Source organism: Mytilus edulis, chromosome 4 (assembly GCF_963676685.1).
Source record: "Mytilus edulis chromosome 4, xbMytEdul2.2, whole genome shotgun sequence".
In the NCBI taxonomy this organism is placed as follows: domain Eukaryota; kingdom Metazoa; phylum Mollusca; class Bivalvia; order Mytilida; family Mytilidae; genus Mytilus; species Mytilus edulis.
The window spans coordinates 36,126,412-36,151,937 of record NC_092347.1 but is presented as its reverse complement, the minus strand read 5'-3'; the positions used below and the strand labels follow the sequence as shown (position 1 = coordinate 36,151,937).

The 25,526-nt window shown below is 32.9% G+C and overlaps 1 protein-coding gene and 1 long non-coding RNA gene across 2 annotated transcripts; both read left to right on the top strand.

Moving 5' to 3' along the window:
* The first annotated feature begins 17,326 nt into the window (after positions 1–17,326).
* On the top strand, positions 17,327–21,269 carry LOC139519569 (coiled-coil domain-containing protein 30-like). Its single transcript, XM_071311737.1, has 6 exons — positions 17,327–17,536; positions 17,844–17,949; positions 18,432–18,659; positions 19,041–19,108; positions 19,566–19,647; positions 21,077–21,269. The coding sequence occupies exons 1-6, from the start codon at positions 17,463–17,465 to the stop codon at positions 21,149–21,151; spliced, it is 633 nt and encodes a 210-aa protein (XP_071167838.1). The 5' UTR covers positions 17,327–17,462; the 3' UTR covers positions 21,152–21,269.
* Positions 21,270–22,115: 846 nt separating this feature from the next.
* On the top strand, positions 22,116–24,396 carry LOC139519567 (uncharacterized). The gene is made up of 2 exons (XR_011663624.1): positions 22,116–22,210; positions 22,910–24,396. It is a non-coding gene; the product is annotated as an uncharacterized lncRNA (long non-coding RNA).
* Positions 24,397–25,526: the final 1,130 nt, after the last annotated feature.

The following is a 25,526-nucleotide window of genomic DNA, read 5'->3' as shown; positions in this document are numbered from 1 at the left end:
TTATAATTAAGTTTAGGTTTCTGATATAATTTTGAATAATTACAAAATGTATCAATTCAATATATTTCAGTTTTAGTTATTGGTGATTCAAAAACATTGGTGTACGAATATTATTTCATAAATTTGAAACGTTTAAAATGATAACATACCAATATAAAGAACCGTTCATCATTTTTGAAAAAGACTATAAATCAAAATCGAATTATTTATCGTCCGTTCATGATAGATTGATTGGGAAATGAACCAGAGTTATCTAATGGTAATCACAGAGAGGGACTAAGCAAGCAATTTTAAATTGAATCTTATTTAAGGTTAAAACAATTTTCCACTATAAACAAATGTTACTATATACAAATATAAGGACTTTGTTAGCTAAATCTACAAATTTTATTAGATATTATGAATTTTTATTACAATAGATTAATATGCTACTTACACTGCTTTTAAAGTTTAAGTTGTCTTTTAACCAGAAAAACCCTTGTCCCCCCCTTTTTTGTCCCTTTTTGCTTAATGATTTGTTCCATTACCCCCTATAACCATCCTTTGTAGTATGGAAACGTGTGGTATCATTTCAGAGAGATTTATTGACTGAAAACTACCACTAGCGGGTCTTAAGAGCTGGTGTCGATCACCTTGGATCTATGTGCATATCAAACAAAGGACACAGATGGATTCATGACAAAATTGTGTTTTGGTGATGGTGATGTGTTTGTAGATCTTACTTTACTGAAAATTCTTGCCTCTTACAATTTTCTTTATAATAAAATTGGTCATTTAGTAACAGAGGAAAATATTTTGTAAAAATTAACAAAATTAATGAAAATTGTTGAAAATTGACTATAAAGGGCAATAACTCCTTAAGACTATTTTGGTCATGTTGACTTATTTCTACATCTTACTTTGCTGAACACTGTTATATTATATATTATTATTAAACATAGATATTGATTTTTTTAACAATTTAATTCCCTGTCAGATTTGCTCTAAATGCTTTGGTTTCAGAGTTATAAGCCAAAATCTACATTTTACCCCCATGTTCTATTTTTAGCCATGGCAGCCATCTTGGTTAGTTGGCAGGGTCACCGCACACAATTTTTAAACTAAATAACCTAATTATGATTGTGGCTAAGAATGGTTAAATTTGGCCTAGTAGTTTCAGAGGAATTTTTGTAAAAGATTACAAAAATTTACGAAAAATTGGTAAAAAATGACTATAAAGGGCAATAACTCCTTAAGTTGTCAACTGACCATTTAAGTCATGCTAACTTATTTGTAGATCTTACTTTTCTGAACATTATTGCTGTTTGTAGTTTATATCTATCTATAATAATATTCAAGATAATAATCAAAAACGGCAAAATTTCCATAAAATTACCAATTCAGGGGCAGTAACCTAACAAGCCCTTGTCCAATTCAACTGAAAATTTCAGGGCAGATAGATATTGACCTGATAAACAATTTTAATTCATGTCAGATTGCACTAAATGCTTTGGTTTTAGAGTTATAAGACAAAATCTACATTTTACCCCTATGTTATATTCTTAGCCATGGCAGCCATCTTGGTTTGGTTGGCCGGGTCACCAGACATATTTTTTAAACTAGATACCCTAATGATGGTTGTGGCCAAGTTTGATTAAATTAAGCCAAGTATAGTTTTAGGAGAAGATTTTTGTAAAAGCGAATGAAGCTGGACGACACTGGACGCCAAGTGATGAGAAAAGCTCACTTTGACCTTTGGGCAAGGTGAGCTAAAAATGCTTATTTGGGCCCTTTTTTGGCCCCTAACTTATTGAAACCCTTCGAGCAAGATCCCAAAAACTCAATTCCAGCCTTTCCTTTGTAGTAAGAAACCTTGTAGTATAATTTCAGAGAGATCCATACACTTAAACACAACTTATTGTCTGTCAACTAGAACAAGAGTGAACACGCTGAAATGTCTCGCCTTCTATACTAATCATTGATATTATGTTGATAGTCCTAAGTATAAAGCTAAGCTTTATTACATCTGTCACATAATAGTTATCAAAAGTACCAGGATTATAATTGTATACGCCAGACGCGCATTTCGTCTACATAAGACTCATCAGTGACGCTCAGATCAAAATAGCTAAAAAGCCAAACAAATACAAAGTTGAAGAGCATTGAGGACCCAAAAATCCCAAAAGTTGTGCCAAATACGGCTAAGGTTATCTACTCCTGGGGTAAGAAAATCCTTAGTTTTTCGAAAAATTCAAAAGTTTTGTAAACAGAAAATTTATAAAAATGACCATATAATTGATATTCATGTCAACACCGAAGTGCTGACATAAATTTAACATTAACCAAGATAACTAAACAAACCCCAATGAACCTCGAAAAAGAGGTCAATGTCATATGAACCATGCCAGGCAGACGTACATGTACAGTGAACAATGCTTCTATACAACATATATAGTTGACCTATTACTTATAGTTTAAGAAAAATAGACCAAAACACAAAAACTTAACACTGTGCAATGAACCGTGAAAATGAGGTCATGGTCAAAAGAAACCTGCGCTACTGAAATAAAGATCATAAAATATTTCCATACACCAAATATAGTTGACCTATGGCATATAGTATTAGATAAAAAGACCAAAACTCAAAAAACTTAACTTTGACCACTGAACCATGAAAATGAGGTCAAGGTCTAATGACATCTGCCCGCTAGACATGTATACCTTACAATCATTCCATTCAACAAATATAGTAGACCTATTGCATATAGTATGAAAAAACAGACCAAAACACAAAAATTTAACTTTGACCACTGAACCATGAAAATGAGATCAAGGTCACATGACATCTGCCCGCTAGACATGTACACCTTACAATCATTCCATACAACAAATATAGTAGACCTATTGCATATAGTATGAAAAAAAACAGACCAAAACACAAAAATTTTACTATAACCACTGAACCATGAAAATGAGGTCAAGGTCAGATGACACCTGCCAGTTGGCCATGTACACCTTACAGGTCTTCCACACACCTAATATACTAGCCCTATTGTTTATAGTATCTGAGATATGGACTTGACCACCAAAACTTAACCTTGTTCACTGATCCATGAAATGAGGTCGAGGTCAAGTGAAAACTGTCTGACAGACATGAGGACCTTGCAAGGTACGCACATATCAATTACAGTTATCCTATTACTTATAATAAGAGAGAATTCAACATTACAAAAAATCTGAACTTTTTTTTCAAGTGGTCACTGAACCATGAAAATGAGGTCAAGGACATTGGACATGTGACTGACAGAAACTTCGTAACATGAGGCATCTATATACAAAGTATGAAGCATCCAGGTCTTCCACCTTCTAAAATATAAAGCTTTTAAGAAGTTAGCTAACGCCGCCGCCGCCGCCGGATCACTATCCCTATGTCGAGCTTTCTGCAACAAAAGTTGCAGGCTCGACAAAAATGCTTCTTTTTGGCCTCCTATTCCTAAATGTTTAGGGATATTAACCCCAGACTGACACTATTTTTAACATTCCCTTCATTATATGGAATCTTGTGGTACAATGTCAGAGAGATCCATACAATTAAACATAAAGTTATTGTCCCAAAACTTCAAAAATGCTTGTTTTTGGCCCCTTTTTGGCCCTTAATTCCTTGACTGTTTGCCCCATAACCCTTACAAGAAATCCCAACCTTTTACTAAATAGTTTGAACATTATTATGATACAATTTCAGAGTAATTGAAATACTTAAACACAACTTATTGTCCTGAAACAAGATAAATGTATGTTTTGGGCCCCCAATATCAATCCCAACCTTCCTTTTGTGGTTATAAACATTGAGTTAACATTTTAGTGATTTCCATTTACTTATTCTAAAGTTATTATCTGGAAACCATCCGTCTTTGGATGCCGCTGACAACGACGACGTGATACCAATATACGACCGCAAAAAATTTTGCAGTCGTATAAAACTTTTAGCACAGAGTGAATGTAATGTTTCCAAGCAGAAAAACTTAACTTCATTTATAAGTAAATGGGGAAAAACAGGATTTTTTTTAACAAAATTTACTTCTGGATACTATCTTATGATCACAAACAAGCTTCTGTCAAAGTTTGGTAGAAATCCAGGATAGTTTTAGAAAGTTATTAAAATTTCAACAAGAGTGCACACCTTGAAATGTCTCGCCTTATTTACTAATCATTGATATTATGTTGACAGTCCTAAGTATAAAGCTTTAGTACAACTGTCACATAAACTTAACTTTAACCAGGACAAGAGTGGACACGCTGAAATGTCTCGCCTTCTTTACTATTATCATTGATGATAGTCCTAAATATAAAGCTTTATTACAACTGTCACATAAACTTAACCAAGAAAACTAAACATTGACCAACGAACCAGGAAAATGAGGTCACGGTCAGATGAACCATGCCAGGCAGGCATGTACAGCTAACAATTCTTCCATACAACAAATATAGTTGACCCATTACTTATTGTTTAAGAAAAACAGTCTGACCAAAACACAAAAACTGAACACTGAGCAATGAACTGTGAAAATGAGGTCAAGGTCAAATAAAACCTGTGTGACTGACATAAAGATTACACAATAATTCCATATACCAAATATAGTAGACCTATTGCATACAGTATAAGAAAAACAGACCAAAACACAAAAACTTAACTATAACCACTGAACCATGAAAAGGAGGTCAAGGTCAGATGACACCTGCCAGTTGGACATGTACACCTTACAGTCCTTCCATACACTGAATATACTATATAGACCTTTAATTGCTTATAGTATCTGAGATATGGACTTGAACACCAAAGCTTAGCTTTGTTCACTGATCCATGAAATGAGGTCAAGGTCAAGTGAAAACTATCTGACTGGCATGAGGACCTTGCAATGTACGCACAAACCAAATATAGTTATCTCATTACTTATAATAAGGGAGAATTCAACATGACAAAAAAGTAGTCACTGAACCATGAAAATGAGGTCAAGGACATTGGACATGTGACTGACGGAAACTTCGTAACATGAGGCATCCATATACAAAGTATGAAGCATCTAGGTCTTCCCCCTTCTAAAATACAAAACTTTTAAGAAGTTATGTAACGCCACCGCCTCCAAAGCCACCTGATCACTATCCCTATGTTGCAAGCTGACTTGTATAAACCCTAAAACCAAATTTCAGAAATTCTTGTATTTTAGTTCCTGAGAAAAAAGTGGCAAAAATTTTCAACTTGGCTATTAGGTGTAAAATGATACACGTGTTCGGTAAACAGGAAGTTGCTTAGTGATGAATCTGAAAGGCATCACTTGGTATAGCTGATATATGGGTCATTTAAAAAAAATGTCGAATTTTCAGTACACCCATGCTAAATTTTTTATTTCTAATGGAAATTTCAGTTGTAATGGTTTAAATGAAAGCTTGTCGGATTTGTGGATCAGAACATTAATAATAAACATACCTTACATCTATTTTCATAAGATTAAACTGCATTTAAGTCCGATTTTGGGGGTATTTGTGTGCGTACATTGTCAGAAAAACACATTTCAAATGATTTTTTTCCGATTTTCTGATCGCCTTGATATCTGCAAAAGGGACTTTTTAAGAACGTTAATTATAATTCTAACGAAAAATTGTAGCTTCTTTATCATTGTATGTAACAGATTATCTACAAACTAAATTCAATCATCGTACTACAGGAGGTTCATGTCTATCCTGTTACCGCTACATAAATCAGTCGTTAAATTATTCTCCCTATGAATATTGAATCAGTCAGTGTTGATTTCAAAAATGCAAAGTAATCTTTACATTTAAAACTCCTCCTTTCTTGAACGACAGTGTAGAGAAAAGAAATTTCAAGACATTTAGTGAAAAAAATAAAGCGTACTTTTTATCATGTCTATGCTGTTACAAACCATTTTGATTAATTACACTAACAATATGGTTGTAAAAAGTGCAATAACGTGTTGGAAACCAAATTCACAATAGAAAACCATAATCACTTCACCAAAGGGAGTAGTTATTTCACAACAGCAATCAAAAACGAAGAAATTTGTCTATCCTGTTACTATGGTTGCTATGGTTACAGTAACAGGATAGACAATTTTTTTATAGACAAAAACGTCGTTAAATTTTTTTTATCTTAACATGTAGGTGGAAAACGAATGAAATATTTTATTGTTTGAACTCATCTTAAGGTTATAACATCTTACTCTTCCCAATTAAGCATTTGCAGGTGCAATACTGATATTGGTAACAGGACAGACAAAAAGGTAACAGGATAGACTTTTATATAGTGATATATCAGAAACGTACGTTCCTGTTACCAACGAAATAAAGAGAAAAGTAAATTAACTTATGAGGGATTTACTTGATGTTGGGTTTATTTGAAAGGGTGAAAAAAGGCCGAACAATATAAATTGCTATCTTAGACTTGCATTACTGGTGGTAATTTTTACAACCTTTGAAAACCAATTTTTAGAGCCATTTTTCAGTACAACCTAGAAAATTGGTAAATAATCTATTATTTTACAGAATGAATATAATATAGAAGTTTATTCTCTTGAAAACCATCTAATTGGTCACGTAAAACAAGCTTAACATTTTATCTATTAAAACCTTTTCTTAATAACCCAAAATTTCTTTTGAAAATGGTAACAGGATAGACAAAATATTGTACCGTGACCGATCAAAAAATGTTTCAAGATATTCTTGTATGACATCATTAAGATTGCATCTTTTAATATGTTGTTCTTAAAGTACTGTTTGTTTTGATTTGCTTATGTAGAGGGTTGTTTGAATAAGTAACTTTTAATAAATTTTTCAATTTCAAAATTCGACATTTTTTGAAAATGACCCATATATAAACCCCCAAACCAAAATTCAGAAATCCTTGAATTGTAGTTCCTGAGAAAAATGAAACAAAAAATATTCATGGGACGGAAGGACTGATGAACTGATGGCTGGATCGACAGACAGAGGTAAAACAGTATTACCTACCCCCATTTTCCCACCTTTTTCAAAAGGGGGAGGGGGTAAAATGAGTTGTAAAATGTTAATATTTTTGAACTATGAGATTTCAAGTTATTAGATAAAATTGAGAAAGGAAATGGTGAATATGTCAAAGCGACAACCACCCGACCATAGAGCAAACAACAGCCGAAGGCAACCAATGGGTCTTCAATGTAGCGAGAATTCCCGCACCCGTAGGTGTCCTTCAGCTGGCCCCTAAAATGTGCATAATAGTACAGTGATAATGGACGTCATACTAAACTCCGAATTATACACAAGAAACTAAAATTTAAACCCTCCCCCTATACCTCTAGCCAATGTAGAAAAGTAAAAGAATAACAATACGCACATTAAAATTCAGTTCAAGAGAAGTCCGAGTCCGATGTCAAAAGATGCAACAAAAGAAAATAAATAAAATGACAATAATGCATAAATAACAACAGATTACTAGCAGTTAACTGACATGCCAGCTCCAGACCTCAATTAAACTGATTGAAAGATTATGTCTTCATCATATGAATATCAGGTACAATCCCTCCCGTTAGGGATTTAGTATCATACTATCATAAAATATATGAGAAGAACATAACCCGTGTCATGCCAAAAACTGTTTTTTTTAGAAATAAATGTGTTTAGTTCCGATGCAAAGACCCTATCAGTGAATCAATGTTAAAGCCAAAATATGCAATCTTTAATGACCTGACAACAGTATCGTAACTATATCCCCTTTTAATAAGTCTATTTAAAGGTTTTGTTAGTTTCTAATAATGTCAAAATGTGGAGAACACTTTTATCTGCCGAATTCAATTCATTAATATGCTATAGGAGTATTAGATCTTGTAAAAGCAGATCGCCCAGCAGGTGATAAAAATAGGCGTCAAAGCAGACCTCGGCAGAGAGAAAATTCAAATTTTGATATAACATTGATGGATAAAGTTTAATTGGCGCTGATCTCGTAAAAGCAGATCGCCCAGCAGAGCCGGTTATATAATATGATGAAAAGAAATTATTTCGTCAAAAGACAAAAGTTTTAGCATTTTTTGAAAATAATGTTGATGATAGACCATTCATGAAAGACGATGTCATCATTATGGAACTATTTCAAAAGTTTTGAAGATGATTCAAATAATTTTAAAGAACACTCATGGTTCAATGCTTTAAATATCTTATCAATTAAGTATATGAACTTTTGTATTTGCTTTTCTGAATTCGACAATTGACCAGTTCAATTTGAAATCCATTGAAATCCATTTGAATCAAGGTAAATTTATAGAGATGACCTGCTGTTAAAAAAATACCCGATGAATGATTTTTTTATAGCTAAGATGACTGATGTAAACTAGTGCATGATGTTCAATTATATTCATGTTATTAAAATAACAGTAGCCCATCCAGAATTATTCAAAATGTTAACACTTACATGAACATCAGTGTACAGGTTAAACTTAATAATATACATTTTCCGTTTTTACAGGAAAATAATGTTATTTCGTCTTAGATTTTATGCTTAAAAAATTCACAATTAGAATAAAAATTCCCAATATGATGTTTAAGGGACCCATTTGAAAACACCTGGAATCATCTCTGAATATGAAGAATAATCAGAAACTTTTCTTTTGTTCTGTTAGACTAAATTAGAGAAAAGATTTTCAATTGTCAATGGTTAGATAATTCAGAGTTGACTGGCAAGAGCTCATGATAAGCTGGACGCTTTTTAAAGAATAAAGTTCCATAAGTCATCAATGTTATAAATTAAAAAAAAAATTAAAGGAGGTTTAATTTAATAGGTAGAAACCCATCACCAAAGTTTCATGAAAACTGTTCAAAGCACTTGAGTTATTGTCTGAAAAACGGGAAAATCCCCAATTTTTTATAAATAAAATCTCATGACTTATAAAACACAAACTTTAAAATTTATAAAGATTGAAAGTATTAATGCAAACTGGTTAAAGCATTTTGGAGTTAATGTTGGACAAGGTATACCATAATACGTCCCTTAAATGGGCGTATAAAAATAAAAAGATGGCGTATGATGAGACAACTCTCCACAAGAGACCAAATGACACAGAAATTAACAACTATAAGACAGCCTGTGTAATGACAACAAATATGTCTGGAGGATATGATATTTCAATAAACCTTCTGGTCATCACAAGACAATGAAAAGTGTTCAGACCCTGCATTTAGCTAAAAGACATAATTAATAAATATGAGTAAACAGTCCAACGAGATTTCAACTGATCTAAAATAAAAGTTTTGACATTCATGCATGGCCCATAATTCACAATTTTCAGGAAGTATCATATTACAATGAAAGATGAAGTTAATATCACTCAGGTAACAAACTTTTAGAAAACATGATATGCTGAAGGCCACAACAAATTAATTTCTAGTTCTTCTTACACTTATCAAAAAAAGGGTAGCATTAGAGAGCGAAAGTTTGTTGGGTTTTTTTTCTTCAAAATTTCATTACTTGGCAGGCTAAAGAATCTTTACTAGCGACGAAAATTATTTTTGAAATATTAAAAAAATAAAATCTATGAAAAATATTTTATGCCACCTACTATAACCTCTCAAAGAGATAACGTTTTATAAGCAAGGGTTTTTAATCCACAGAGTTCTGAACTCTGTACACAATGCATCATATTTAACATTCATGTTTTTTACCTCATGCAGTGATATTAATGCCCCACTCTGGCGAGAGTTTTACTTCCAGTTTGAGAAAGCCCTATGGTGACCTGATATTTCTAGTCCCCAGTCAACCAAAAGGGGGGGGGGGGAGAAAAATTTAATAGCAATCAGATCTTTATGTATATGGGATATATTGATCTGTGTTGCCATACTGTGTGAGTACTGTATTGGTTACAATTACCTCATAATAGTTGGTCTCTGGTAAAAGTTTGTCTCATTGACAATCATACAAACTATTTTTAAAAGATTAAGTACATTGTTCAGTTGGATTGATGTGCTATTTCAATTACCACAAACACTTTCTTATCAATTTCCATGCTTTATAACTTTGTAATGATACTAAAAAATATAAAGTTTGGAGAAAAAAAAACTTCAGATGAACCATGCCAGACAAACATGTACAGCTGACAATTCTTCCATACAACAAATATAGTTAATCGACCTATTGCTTATACATGAAGTTCATGAAATACAGACCAAAACACAAAAGCTTACCAATGAGCAATAAACCATGAAAAAGAGGTCAAGGTCAGATGAACCATGCCAGACAGACATGTACAGCTGACAATTCTTCCATACAACAAATATAGTTAATCGACCTATTGCTTATACATGAAGTTCATGAAAAACAGACCAAAACACAAAAACTTAAAAAATGAGCAATAAATCATGAAAAAGAGGTCAAGGTCAGATGAACCATGCCAGGTAGGCATGTACAGCTAACAATTCTTCCATACAACAAATATAATTGACCTATTGCTTATAGTTTAAGAAATACAGATCAGAACACAAGAACACAAAAACTTAACAATGAGCAATGGACTGTGAACAAGGTCAAATAAAAAATGATGTTACCTGCCTGAGTTGGACATGTACACCTTACAGTCCTTTCATACATTGAATATATGCAACACCTTTGCTTATAGTATCGGAGATGAGGACTTGACCATCAAAACTTCATCTTGTTCACTGATCCACGAAATGAGGTCAAGGTCAAGTGAAAACTGTCTGACGGGAATGAGGACAGTTGCAAGGTACTCACATACCAAATATAGTTATCCTATTACTTATAATAAGAGATAATTTAACAATTTAGGCAAAAATCTTAACTTTTGATTACAGTAGTCACTGAATCATAAACATTAGGTCAAGGACAAGGACATTGGACATGTGACTGACAGAAACTTTGTAACATGAGGCATCTATATACAAAGTATGAGCATCCAAGTCTTCCACCTTCTAAAATATAAAGCTTATTTAGAAGTTAGCTAATGCCACCACCGGATCGCTCACTATCCCTGTCAAGCTTTCTGCAACAAAAGTTGCAGGCTCGACAAAAACAAGAATGTGTCCAAAGTACATGAATTTGTACTATCATTTTCCATGTTCAGTGGACCGTGAAATTGGGGTCAAAACTTTTAATTTGGCAGTAAATGGAAAGGAAACATGTGTACTAAGTTTCAAGTTGATTGGACTTCAACTTCATCAAAAACTACCTTGCATGACCAAAACCTTTAACCTGAAGCTGGACAGATGGATAGATGAATGAACATGAGCCATAATATATAAACATATTGCATTATCAGTCTGATTAAAATTTTGGTTTTATAAATTTGAAGACGCAGGTTTCTTTTATAAAAAAAAAAGTACTTTTTTCTGAACAGAAACTTCAGCTGTATAAATATGTTGACTCTATTATTGAAATTCAGGTGGTTTATATTATCAGACAAGAGGAATTTCTTTCGGGAAAGTGTTTACTTTTGTGAAATATAAAATAATTAGAGTTTTAATAAGGCAAGGATTTTTAATTTATTGGTTTATTGATCGACTTAATTCTTTGAAATTTTCATGCAGAAATTTCATTCTTTTTTTATTTTCCATTTAAAACTTTCTGTCATGAAGTCATGTAAAATAAACTTATCTAGTTCTCCTGAAAAGTTATTTTTGCTGATGACCTGTGCCTTGACATTTTAGTTATTAAAATTGTTCCTTTTCATCTGTTCATTAGGTTAAATTTATAATTTCATAACTATAGCTTGCTTGGCATTTTTAAATAAGAGAAATCATATGGAAAAAAAACATGCCAAGTTAATTAATTCAAAATAATGCTTAGCTTACCTCACATATTGTGCATGTAGCACATTTCCATTATAGTGACCATTAAATATTATTTTGTTGTATCATTCATGTTTTGGCAGGACCTACACAAATTAATATACAGGTTGTCACCCCCCAGGTGGAGATAACCCTTAAATCTGGGACTGTCCATCAGTCAATGGGGTGACATTTTACTAGCTGTTGAAGAAAAACTTTGATTTTTTAACTTAAAAGGGGGAAAATATTTGGACATGTTTTGACCATATAATACCAGATCCAGAACTTATCATAAAGGGGGACTGCTGACCGTCCTAAGGGGGCCCACTCCAGTCATACTTCAGTGAATCCCTATATAATCAACCAAACCTTTCCAAAGAAAGCTCCCCCCCCCTCCCCATTGGACCTGCCTATGGTTCTTTGGGTAAAGTTTCTTCAAAAAATATAATTATGTGCTCATTTGTACTAACTGATTTTTACAATAACTTTTTTTTATATCACTTGAATATTGTTGAAGTGTACCCCTCATAATAGGGATAGTCATTACATTGATAGGTTACCCCTCATTTGAGAGGTTGTTCCCAACCTGAAATTATTAATAATTAATAGTTGTCAGTACAACAAAAATGATAGACTCAACTATACAATCCTGTCAAGCACTGAATATGGTTTATACTACATAATACTTTATAGACCTGGTTTTTTTTATTTCTATTTATTTCTATAGCATGTTATTTCAAATCGAATTTACACCAATAACAAAAAACACGCAGGCCGTGCGGGTCGAGTAGACCCGCCAGGGAAAATATAGTAGTGTAACAAATTCAAAGCAGATTACTGAATTATGAAATTTGACTGTTAAATCTTCTTTTTGGATTGTCTTTTTATAAACTCGTTTAAAACTTTTCAACAGCCACCAAAATAAACTTGACATTTTGTGCAACACTTCTATTACTATTCCATTAATTTGTTAACATGTTATCATCAGAGACATATATACACATATATATATATGTCTCTGTTATCATTAAAGAAAGAATAAAACTTACCTTATGCAAGAGACTTTCCAACCAAAGTGATATTTATCCTAAGTGAACAGCCTGTTTCGACTAACTAGTAATTCAAAATAAATTCCATGATAAAGTGTTCACAAATTAGAACAAAAGAACTATACCGCCAAATCATATAGTGCCCTAAAACATACCCGTGAGGCATTTTGTCTAATGAACCATGAAGCCTAAATACAGTATATTGTGAAATCTGTTCAAGTTAAAAACACAAGTTTAACCTAAGCTGGGGTGACACATTGGCGATTTTTACTGCCGTCCTTGGCAGAACCATTCCCGATTAAAATTTATTAAAAGTCTGATCAAGATCCTATGAATCGTGGATGGACATTCAAACTTTAATTAAAATTTGTAAAAAAAAATAAAATTAATCACGACAACCATGCGCGTAGCTACGTTTACGTCAAAACGCCCGGGCGTACAGTACACTTGAATTTTGAAAATAAAACAAATAATCGACATAGAAATTAGAATAAGAAAAACTGGTCAAAAGAACATCATCCTTGTGCTTCTTTTTTCAATGGATTGTAATTTTGAATAAAAAGGGACTTAATTTACTCAAATAGATCATTTAATATATTTGTTCGAATCTTTTGTAAAAGTCTGAATCTACTATGAATTCTACATACTTTTCTTATATTTAAATCAATTCACTATCTGCTGTTTGTATTTTTGTCGAGCCTGTGATTTATGTCCCAACAGCGAGACAAAGCGGCGTCAATATTAAGGTTTCGAATGTGGATAGAGCAGTCTTTTGAATGAATCTCCGTCTTTAAGCAAATTTTTTTACATGCTCAATTTACAAACCCTCATAGATTGTCGTGAAATATTCCAGATCAAGAAAAAAATATCAAAAGAAAATTTTAGATTTGTTTTTAAATCCCTTTAAAGGAATGATACATTGATTCACTTTTTGTGGGAAGAAATCCTAGGTGTTCCAGAACTTTTTTCGTGTTCATTAAAAGGTGATTTTGTCGATTGTATGCTGACTCACGGCACTCTTTAAGCTTATTTAAAAGTAATATTGGTTTGGACGTTTTCTCTTAAACCACTGACCTTTAGGCTAGGTTCCAGTTTAACACGATGAAGGGCATTGTGTGTTTCGGTCTGTGCGTCTGTTTGTTGTTCGTCTGTCCCGCTTCAGGTTAAAGTTTTTGGTCAAGGTACTTTTTGATGCCCTTTATTGGTGACCATATAGAATGAAAATAACACTTTATTAATTTCATGCATTCGAAGGGCTTTGCTGGACTTCCCTTCTTAACGCTATAAAAAACATTAAAAGTCAAGGATGTATGAGACACAACCATGTGAAGAGCTTTATGGACAAGATGGATCTTATAAAAATGGCTCAAATTATATATATATATAAAAGAAGATGTGATATGATTGCCAATGAGACACCTCTCCACAAGAGACCAAAAAGGTCACTGTACGGCCTTCAATAATGTGCAAAGTCCATACCGCATAGTCAGCTATAAAAGAGCCCGAAATGACAATGTAAAAACAATTCAAAGGAGAAAACTAACGGCCTTATTTATATATATATAAAAAAAATAACCAAAAACAAATATGTAACGCATAAACAAACGACAACCACTGAATAACAGGCTCCTAACTTGGGACAGGCACATACATACATAATGTGGCGAAGTTAAACATGTCAGCGGGATCCCAACCCTCCCCTAACCTGGGACAGTGGTATATACCAGTACAACATAAGAACAAACTATAAAAATCAGTCGAAAAAGGCTTAACCCATCAGATGGACAAAAATACAAGTGGACGTGGCCGGGTACTTGTACATCCCAACAACAAAAAGACAGCAGGAACAGATCTGAGAGTACTTTGCTTAAGTGAGTTTGTATCTTAGTTTCGTTATTATTTCGTCTTCCATTTATTAAAAATATACCCTTTGAAACATTAAATTTTATTTAAAACCTTAAAATTTGACCGCAAAAGAATAATAACCTGTATCCATTAATCTATTAAGCCAACCCTTGTCAGAATGTAAAGAGTTTGCTGTCAAATATCACTGTCTTGAAGTTCCTTCAGTTATTTACTGGTCAACCAATGTATGTTTCGTGAAGTTGAATTTCATAACAAAAACCCATACATCCAATCAATCCTTTCCCGTGTTGGTATTCGGTTAAGGTTTTTATTCTATATAACCACCGCGAAGGACGTACGGTTTTAATTATTGCTTATTAAACAAGAATTCACACGCTGGAATGTCTCCGACTCGTCTCCTTTACTAACCATCGATATATTGTTGATTGTCCCAAATATAAAGCTTTACTATCACATAAAGTTAACAAGAGTTCACACGCTGAAATGTCTCGCCTTCTTTATAATATCATTGATATTATGTTGATAATCCTAGATATAAAAATCCTAGATATAAAGCATTATTATAACTGCCACATAAACTTAACATTAACCAAGAAATATAAACAGTGACCAATGAACCATGAAAATGAGGTCAAGGTCAGATGAACCATGCCAGGCAGGCATGTACAACTAACAATTCTTCCATACAACAAATATAGTTGACCTATTGCTTATAGTTAAAGAAAAACAGACCAAAACACAAAAACCTAACACTGAGCAATGAACCGTGAAAATGAGGTCAAGGTCAAATAAAACCTACTTGACTGACATATAGATCATAAAATATTTCAATACACCAACTAAAGTTGACCTATTGTATATAGTATTAGAAAAAAAGACCAAAACTCAAAAACCTAACTTTGACCACTGAACCATGAAAATGAGGTCAAGATCAGATGACACCTGCCAGCTAGACCTGTACACCTTACAATCATTTCATACACCAAATATAGTAGACCTATTGCATACAGTATAAGAAAAAAAGACCAAATCACAAAAACTTAACCATAATCACTGAACCATGAAAATGAGGTCAAGGTCAGATGACACCTTACAGTCCTTCCATACACCGAATATACTAGACCTATTGCTCATAGTATCTGAGATATGGACTTGACCACCAAAACATAACCTTGTTCACTGATCCATGAAATGAGGTCGAAGTCAAGTTAAAACTGTCTGACGGGCATGATGACCTTGCAAGGTACGAGCATACCAAATCTAGTTTTACTTATAATAAGAGAGAATTTAACATTACAAAAAATCTGAACTTTTTTGTCCAGTAGTCATTGGACATGTGACTGACGGAAACTTCGTAACATGAGGCATCCATATACAAAGTATGAAACATCCAGGTCTTTTTAATTATGAAGCTTTAAAGAAGTAAGCTAACGCCGCCGCCGCCGCCGCCGATCACTATCCCTATGTTGAGCTTTCTGCGACAAAGGTCGCAGGTTCGACCAAAATGATCCAAAAAATTGAGGTCAAGTCATATAAACCAAACATAAAATATATGTACACCTTACAATCATTCAATACACTAAATATAGTTGATATATAGCTTTTAGTTTCTAAAAAACAGACTTAATCAAGAAAACTAAACATTGACCAATGAACCCTGAAAATGAGGTCAAGGTAAGATGAACCATGCCAGAGAGACATGTACAGCTTACAATCCTTCCATACAACAAATATAGTACACCTATTGATGGCCAAACTCAAAAACTTAACTTTGATCACTGACCATGAAAATGAAGGTCAAGGTATTGTTTATGGTATCAGATATATGGACTTGACCACCAAAACTTAACCTTGTTCACTTCTCCATGAAATGAGGTCAAGTGAAAACTGTCTGCTGGGCATGCGGACCTTGCAAAGTACGCACATACCAAATATAGTTATCCTATTACTCCTGATAAGAAAGAAATTTACATTACAAAACATCTCAACTCTTTTTCTCAAGTAGTCACTGAACCATGAAAATGAGGCCAAGGACAATGAACGTGTGAAATAAGGCATCCAGAATATACAAAGTATGAAGCATTCAGGATTTCCACCTTTAAAAATATTAAACTTTTAGAAGTTAGTTAACGCCGCCGCCGGATCACTTAAGTCGCAGGCTCGACAAAAATCAACTTCATTGTCTAATATTTTTTTCATTTTGGGGGCTTTTAATGGGTGATCATTGGGTATGGTTTAGCTAATGCATGAAGGCCGTACGGTGCCTTTAAGATGTCAACTTCTAATATGTTATTTGGTCTCTGGTGGAGATTGTCTTATTGGCAGTTATGCAACATCTTATTTTTGCTCGTCCTGAACATGCATTAAATATTTGCCACTTAACGTTAAGCAACCAACAATCAATAAATCTTATTTTTACATTCATTTGAACCCTGTTGGATAGTTCTTATTCACATTGGCATTCATACCACATCTCCTTATTTTTATATTGAGCATAGTCACTTTGGCCGTCGCAACTTGTAATGTACCATTTGTGTGTTTTAACAGAAGGGTACTTAGTCTATCAATCCTAGAGTTATGGTTAAAAATAGTCTTTTCAACGCCGTTCGTAATTGTTTTAACGTCCAACTGGAAGACGTCTTTATTGTGACGTCGGCCCTTCCCATCATTCTCTTCTTTCCTTCACAACGACGTGAAAAAAAATACACGCAGAGATTCAGCAACTTTTCGCAGAGAAAATTAATCGAAATGGAGGCTGCAGATGTAACAATGACCATATATATTCCAAGGATGTACGGAGTAGATTATGTTTTTGGTGGAATGTAAGTATTTTTAAGAATTCGGTAGTTAAGTTAAGAAATATTAGTAACTTCAGTTTGTGAGCTGTAAAATTATTTCTTTGATTTTGATTTTGTGAGGGTCGGGGAGTTGTAAAATCTTTTCGACCATACGAGGTTATTTGGTTGGTTTTTCGTAAACTGTTTATAAATTAGGCTATAAGTTGTCTCAATTGAATTGCTTCCTATTTTTATGTCGCGGCCTTTTATACAGCCGAAAAAAATAATAAATCGGCTATAACAAACTTAAAGTTATCAACAATATCGTCAAATCATATTATCTTTGTTGTAGGTTTGACAAGAAGATTGTCAAGCAATGTGAAAAGAAAATCAAAGAAATGGAAAAGGAGATTAAAAAACACAATCAAATTTACAAGAAATTGCAGGATCAGCAAAAGGTAACAATAACAATTCACATAAGACCCCTTCCATCCACACTCGAAAAAAATTATGAGAAAAATAAAATAGAGAATAGAAAAAGGAAATTGAAGAAAAAAGGATAATTGTCAAATGCAATCCTTTATATAGTTATTATAAAAAGAGTAAATTGTAGATCGACCTCCCCCCTTTCCCCCAAGTAAATCCAAATTCTAAACCTTGGATTTTAATGAGGACAGAAGTCATTCCTGTATCTGTATCTGCATCGGAATAAATTCTGCCAATGTAGGCACACCTCCAATGGAGTTAAATATGTTATCATTCATCACACAATATTATAATACGCAATTGTATCTAAGATAAGAACCTCGACATTGATCAAATAACTTGACCTCTGACAAATATAAAAATGTATGTCAAATTATAACAAATGCTTCAATATAACTATCATTTAAGTTAGCGAAATCCTTATTTCTAACACTTGAATAAAATTTCATTTCAGGTGTGTTGGCTTGCCGACAGGAAAGTTACATACAAGATGGATACTTCAAAGAAGATTAATGATTACATTAAAGAAAACGTGAGTGCGCATGAAGAACGCGCAACACGAAGAGCAATGAATAAGGTTCAGAAACATCTTCAAGAAACAGTGAAGCAAGCAAAAAAGACGGTACAAAAGTATCAACATCTTCTGGAGCAGGAGTCCAGGATAAGATCTTCTGTCCAAAAGGTAAAAAAAAATATGCAACTTTTATAATACAAAGCAGACACGAAAATACCCAATTATTCAATTAAACATGGAACTATAATAAAAATCATAATTAATTTAATGAGCACATCACTGTATATAAAGAGAGGTATTATATAAAAACTTGAATTTTACTGAACCATCACTGAAAAATGTATGACATATTTTGGTGCTGGATACATACTTATTGATTTATAGAATAATTATTTCCTTGCAGAGAACAGAGTAAGACCCAAGATTTATAGTGTACGAAATGTTCAAGCTAGGTTATGTAATAGATTTTGCACAAATAAATAGGATTTTAATTTCGATTCACAATTGGTTTGGTTTTTTTTTTATCATTTTTTATTCTTGTTATTTAAGCTGGAACAGGACATAGTCAAAATGATTGAATTCCATGTGAATATCAGAACACGAACTGCATCACAAGTGTAAGTAAAAGATATATTAACGAACTTATGCCAGCTAAACCATTTAGTATGTTCTTTTTGTTTGGTTGCTGTCGCTTACAACATTTCCGAATCTCTTATTAACAATACGTTTGCCTGCAAAGCAACACAGAAAGTTTTATAAGTTTGGAATAATAATTATTGGGATTAACGGATATTCATAAAAAAAAGTATTTAATTGGTCATGCAACTGATCTTCAAAAGCGTTTACAACACCAAATAGATAAAGGCTTGGAGGTTTAACAATATGATATATGTCAGAAAGAACATAAGAGGAAACTTAGAATAATTAACGTTTTAAAGAATGAGGCAGTAATGACAGTGGAATATATTAAAACAAAAGGGGGAAGAAAATAGTGAAACATAAATACAAACGTTTTGGTAGATGAAATAATAACATGTTTTAACAATGCATTACACTATATTTATTTCATTGTAGTAACAGTAAGATACACGCAATTATCCCAATACAAACTGTTGTGCAAAGAATGAGTAGCAAATACCAGTTTACCATGCCTCAGGTTAGTTTATTTATTATATTCATGAGCATTTATAGGAGAATTTATGTATAGTTTACAGCATAGATTATATATACTAGAACACACCCGTGATATCGCGGGTCCGTGACTGAATTAAGGTATATAACTATGCGCAAGCCTTATTTTAGTATTAGAATTGTCATCTGATAAAGTCATGCCGATTATAAGATACACAGTTTTCTCTGCTTTCAAATCTTTCTGTTTGAACTCGTCGAACTGGAACTTATCAATTATTGATAAAATTAATTATTTGGAAAACAAAAGGTCCTGGAATGGAGTATTTTTTAATCAACAGCATTGTCCTATATTAGATAAAGTTGAATTCTTTGAGTCGCTGTTTTACGTCATGCCCGTTAACAAATTGAAAACTGTACCTATACGCCTTATTTTAGTCCAGATGTTTAGTATTCGTATTGTTATCTTAGAAAGTCTAACTGATTAAAATACTACAATAGGTAACAATTTGACAATTAAGTAGTGTCAACCCTGTGATTATGACCCGTGTAATACTATATAGCAAATTAATCTTGAATACACCGTTTGGTGGTGCGCCTGTCAGATGCGGAACTTACAGATAAGGTAATCGGTAACAGGTGAATATACTATTGGTATCGGTATCGGACTCGACCCGGAACTTCTTAATTATTGGCAATATTAATTACGTGGAAAACAAAAGGGCCTGGAGTGGTGTAATTTTTAATCTACACCTTTGTACTATATTAGTTAGATATACAGTTGATTTTTTTTATTCGTCGTTTTTACGTAATGACGGCTGACAAATTGGACCTCGTAATTTTAGTATTATAGATGTTTACCAATGTATTGTCAAGTGGTAACTCCTAGGTAGATAGTACGTTACAAGAGCTTTTTAAATCTAAAACAGATCTTAATGTGGTATGATTACCAATGAGAGTCGGAGACAACTCTTCACAAGAGACCGAATGACACAGAAATTAACCATTATATATGTCAATGTATGGCCTTCAACAATGAGCAAGCCAATAAAGGTTTATATTTATTAGCTTCTATAATAGAATAAATGGAATTGGCAATATGGATTGAGTGTTGCCTCTTAACCGTCAAGTTGAAAACATTATAGGCATAAAACTTACGACTTTAAACTAAGATTAATTACCACAATAGCTATCGGTTCCGCAGGGTTGTTTAACCGAGATGAAATCATGACTGAAACTCCACCGCTTAAAAATAAGGATCTATTGTAGGGATTAATTAACATCACGAGTGCATGAAACTTATTTTACACGATGAATCGGATTTAGAATGATTTTAAATGAGATATTGGCTAAAATTAAGGCGCACAATTTCAATAATTAAATGAATTATTAAAATGTATCAAACAAAGTACTTTTTTTTAGTCTGATTATTACATTTTTTTTTCATTTTTTTTCAGGAGTTTAATAAAAAGAATAGATGCAGTGCAAGTTTACCAGATTTTGAACTAATCAAGCGAGAATTCAGTAAATAAAGACAATGAGCATCATCATAATTATACACTTGTACAATATCATATGTATTTTTGTAAAAGACTTTTTTTTTTAAAGTTTTTTATAATGTTTTCCTGAATAAATCATGATATATTTTAAGCATTTGCCATTTCGCATTATTTAGTATGTTAATATTCAGCGAATCGAGAGAGGGAAACAAAAACATGCAAACAAATGGAGAATCCAAGGAGCCTAAATCTTGTCCATTGATTTACGTTTTCAAAGTGGCCAAAATCAGCCTTTCTTCTGCATGAACCGAAGTAATAACATACAGAACATATCGGACTTTTTTGGCATTATTTTGTTCAGTGGTTTTAGCGAATAAGATTGAAATGGAAACGGTGAATGTGTCAAAGAGACAACAACCCCACAAAAGAGTAGAACACTCACTGAAAAAAATACCTAGTAAATATTACTAGTTTGGCTAGTACTTCATTAAAAGTCCCTAGTAGATTATCAAACAACTAATTAGACTAGTATGTTTACTATCCTGGATGCATCGTATTACCAGGAACCAGCTGTGCAACTGATAACAGGATTTCCCGCCGGACGATATCATATTCGCGTGGCCAAGTTCTGTTGTACATGAAGTGATGGCCGCAATCAAACGAATAAAGATCCTGAGTGATTTTGGGCCTAATTCATTTAAAAGCTGTAAGTATTTTAACTAATTTGTGTTTTATTTTATCGTCTTAACTTGTTTACACAAAAAAAGAACCACATCATCTCGCCTTTCACGTAAAATAAAATGTACTACAGAAAATGGTCAACATAACCTTGTGACACGTAGAACAAACTTTATCTATTTAAGTGAAGATTTACAAGATGCAGATTTCTTTATTCTAATATTAACACCTTTTCTTCTTTTTTAATACGAAAACTAATTAATAATCCTTCTATTTCACCACAGAAAACCGTAACTTAAATCCGAAACGTTTTATGATTATATAATTAAAGTGAGCCTCGTTATGAAATTAATATGGCTGCGCCCTTGTAGTGAAAAAATATGAACCTGCCAAAACTAACACAGTCAATACATGGTATATCTTCAATATTTTCACATCAAATATGAAATTGAGAAACATTTGAAAGCACCACAGAATGTACTTGATGACATACATGCACCATGTAGGTGTACACTTGCATATTGACTCTGAGTGCACAAATGCATTCTAATTTCAAACAAGTAATAGCTTTTCTAAAGAGCTAGCCGTCTCTTAGCTTCAGGATGAAAGTAGAAAGTGTTAAAATTCAAAAAGGCTAATACAATTTTTCCTAATTTACTAATGCTTTTTTGGGATAATATACCAACACTGGATTAGAAAGGGTGGTGCCTTAACTGTTTTTTAATTATATATGAAAATATTTATAAAAGTATATTTTAAACATGCCATTGGCTCTGGGATAATTATTGTTTTTGCCAGTATTTTAACTCTGTATAGCAGTATAATTGTAGATTTAATATTAATGCATACATATTACACTCGTTAATGTCTTACTTGAAATACTTGTATGCAAATGCATTAAAAAGCTATAAAAAAAAGCACATAAATGTTCAGTGTGTATCTATATATGTCTGACATGATGACTCACCTATCACACATAAGAAACAAAGTGAAATATAGTTTTTTAAATACTATGTATTAGTAGAAATTGACAGTAGAGTTCTAGTTAATCTATATTTATTAATATTGACAACACTACATGTAGTTTTATTATGGATTTTTGAATAATTTCAGGTTCTGAAAAAATCACAGGGGATGATAAATTTAGACAAGAAGGATCGACCACCAACATGCTACACTTACTGGAACTTGAAAAACCTGCAATTCACAAGAACAAGCCAAAGACTAGTATTACCGTACAAAGCGGTTGAGGGTATGGTCCCAGCTATCCAAACCTGACAAATTATTGGTAACAAGCAATCTTTACCAAAAAGGAACATCAAGCCGACACGCTTTTCAGACTTTAAAAGTGATAATTTATATATTTGGTTAAGGCTATTGAAACAACAAACTGTGAAAACGAGCAATTTAAAAACACATTCTTTGTCAAAACTGTGATTCATTGAAAGAAGACGTAGTGTGCGCCAAGTCAGTTGAGAGCTTCAAAACAGCTCACCAAGGCCGTCAATAGGAGTCCGCTCTCCCATCAAGTTCAAGCCAGAATTGGGACCTTCGATGTAACAATGCAGATCTATACATTTAGCATGAAAAGTTTTATATAAGGAACATTTATATTTATATCTATTGATGTTTCAGTACAAGTATGATTATTTGTTTTTGTTGTGATCTATGACATACATGTATAGTATAAACAATTTTGAGAAAGTGTTATCTGTATACATGACAGTTCCGTGAAAATGTTAACCAACTTTTGTGTCAACTTATTTATTCATCTAAAAACTGATACAAGCCAATATTAGAATTCAATTGATTAAGACTATAAAATCAGTTTTGACCTAGGCCTGTTCAAGTTTATTAAGGTCTAAATAAGATAAAACAAAGTTTCATAATATAAAATATCAATGTAAGAGCAAACGGTGAAAATGATTTAGATCCTAGTGCAATATGAGATGGGTGACATGTATTTAGATCCTGGTGCTCTAGAGGGGTGACATTGAGTTGGACCTGTTTGCTCAAACTAAAATTTACAGTGCTTTAAAAAATGATAAGTGATCATGCTTTATAAAGTTATAAACTGTTAGGTACAATCTGTATACTTACTTCCTGACAATTTTATTTTTACTTCAAAGTGTTTTGAAATGTAAACTTTGAAGTAGGAAGACATAAAATAACTGATAAGTCTTACTTTGTTCTTTTTTTTAAAATAAATATTCGAGGGAGAGTTTATTCATTTTGGTTTTGCAGGGAGAGCTGATTGATTTAAACAGGGGCCGTGCAATAACTAGATGGGTTATAATTTATTAAACTGACGTTTTAAATGTTTTTCATCGAATTAACTTTAGAATTGTAAACTGAATATTCTAAATACATGTATGAAATATTGTTAATATTGATTAGGGTACAGCTTATTAATGGTTTTGAACATGAATTTAAATGGTTACTTTGAAGTAAATTGAGAACATGTTACCTATTTGTTTGTTGTTGGTTGGACACCTTTTTCTATACATGTACTTGAAATTAACTACTTTGTATTGTCTACTCAAATGTATTTTACAGTTCTGATGTTATGCATCTTATGTAAATAAAATATGTAGGATTTATCTTTAAAATTATTTTGCTGAACCTCACACACTGACAAATTTAGTTAGGTAACTGTAAAGCTTTCAGGCCTAACATGGCGACATTTAAGTGAGAATGTGTGAAAGAGAAAACAACAAGAACAAGGAGTGAAAAGAAATAGTTTTGTCTGTATTGACATTGAAGGTCAATTATCACTACAGATGCAACACATTTTTATCTGCATTCATTGGCAACCAAAGTATACATTGTAAGTCAATTCATATTGAGGATATTGTGACCTATTGCTGATGTTTTTGCTAGTCTTTTCAGGTCATTGTTGTATATTTATCTTTCACAATTATTGCTATTGTCATTATGTTTCCTGAATTGAAAGATCACAAACACATATACATGTAACTACCTAGAAGCTTCCTGTTGATTTTACTAACTGAGTGATGGATTGGCCCCTTTCATGGGAAAAATTTAATTGATTATACAGTGAAAAATTTAACTATGACTTGAGTGAGCCCCCTTTTATGGCAGTCCCCCTTATTAAAAAAAAATGGATTTATCATTTTGAACTTTGTACCTGTACAATAGAGAAATAGCTATAAGAAATTGCACTGCTATGAAACTATGCAAACAAACCAAAATAAAAAAGAATCCTTAATCCAGTAACATTGCTACATGTAGGTACGAAAAAGTACCACACGAGGGTGACCTGGTACAAGTACTTATAGCTAGTAAAGTTACTAGCTGAAGGAGGTATTCCTACTAGGAAATGTTTGTAAAGTTACTTGAAGCTAGTAGAATCACTAGTCTTACCATGTATTTGCCACTAGGAGGACCTAGTTATGTTACTAAAAGGTAGTAAAATTACTTATTCAGACTAGTAAAGTCACCAAGCAGTCTAGCAAAATTACTAGGGGCTCCTAGTGTAATTACTAAGTAGCCTAGTAAATTTATTTTGATGGCCTAGTATAGTTACTAAGTAGGCTAGTAAATATACTTCTGGCCTAGTAATCTCATGGACAGTAAGTTTACTAGTTTACCTAGTAGAGATTACTAGGTATTTTTTTCAGTGCTGCTCAAGACACATAATAAGAATAAGACCATCTGAATTCCTTTAGGCCTTTCATCCTTACATATAATGTTGTTCCGGGTACAACCA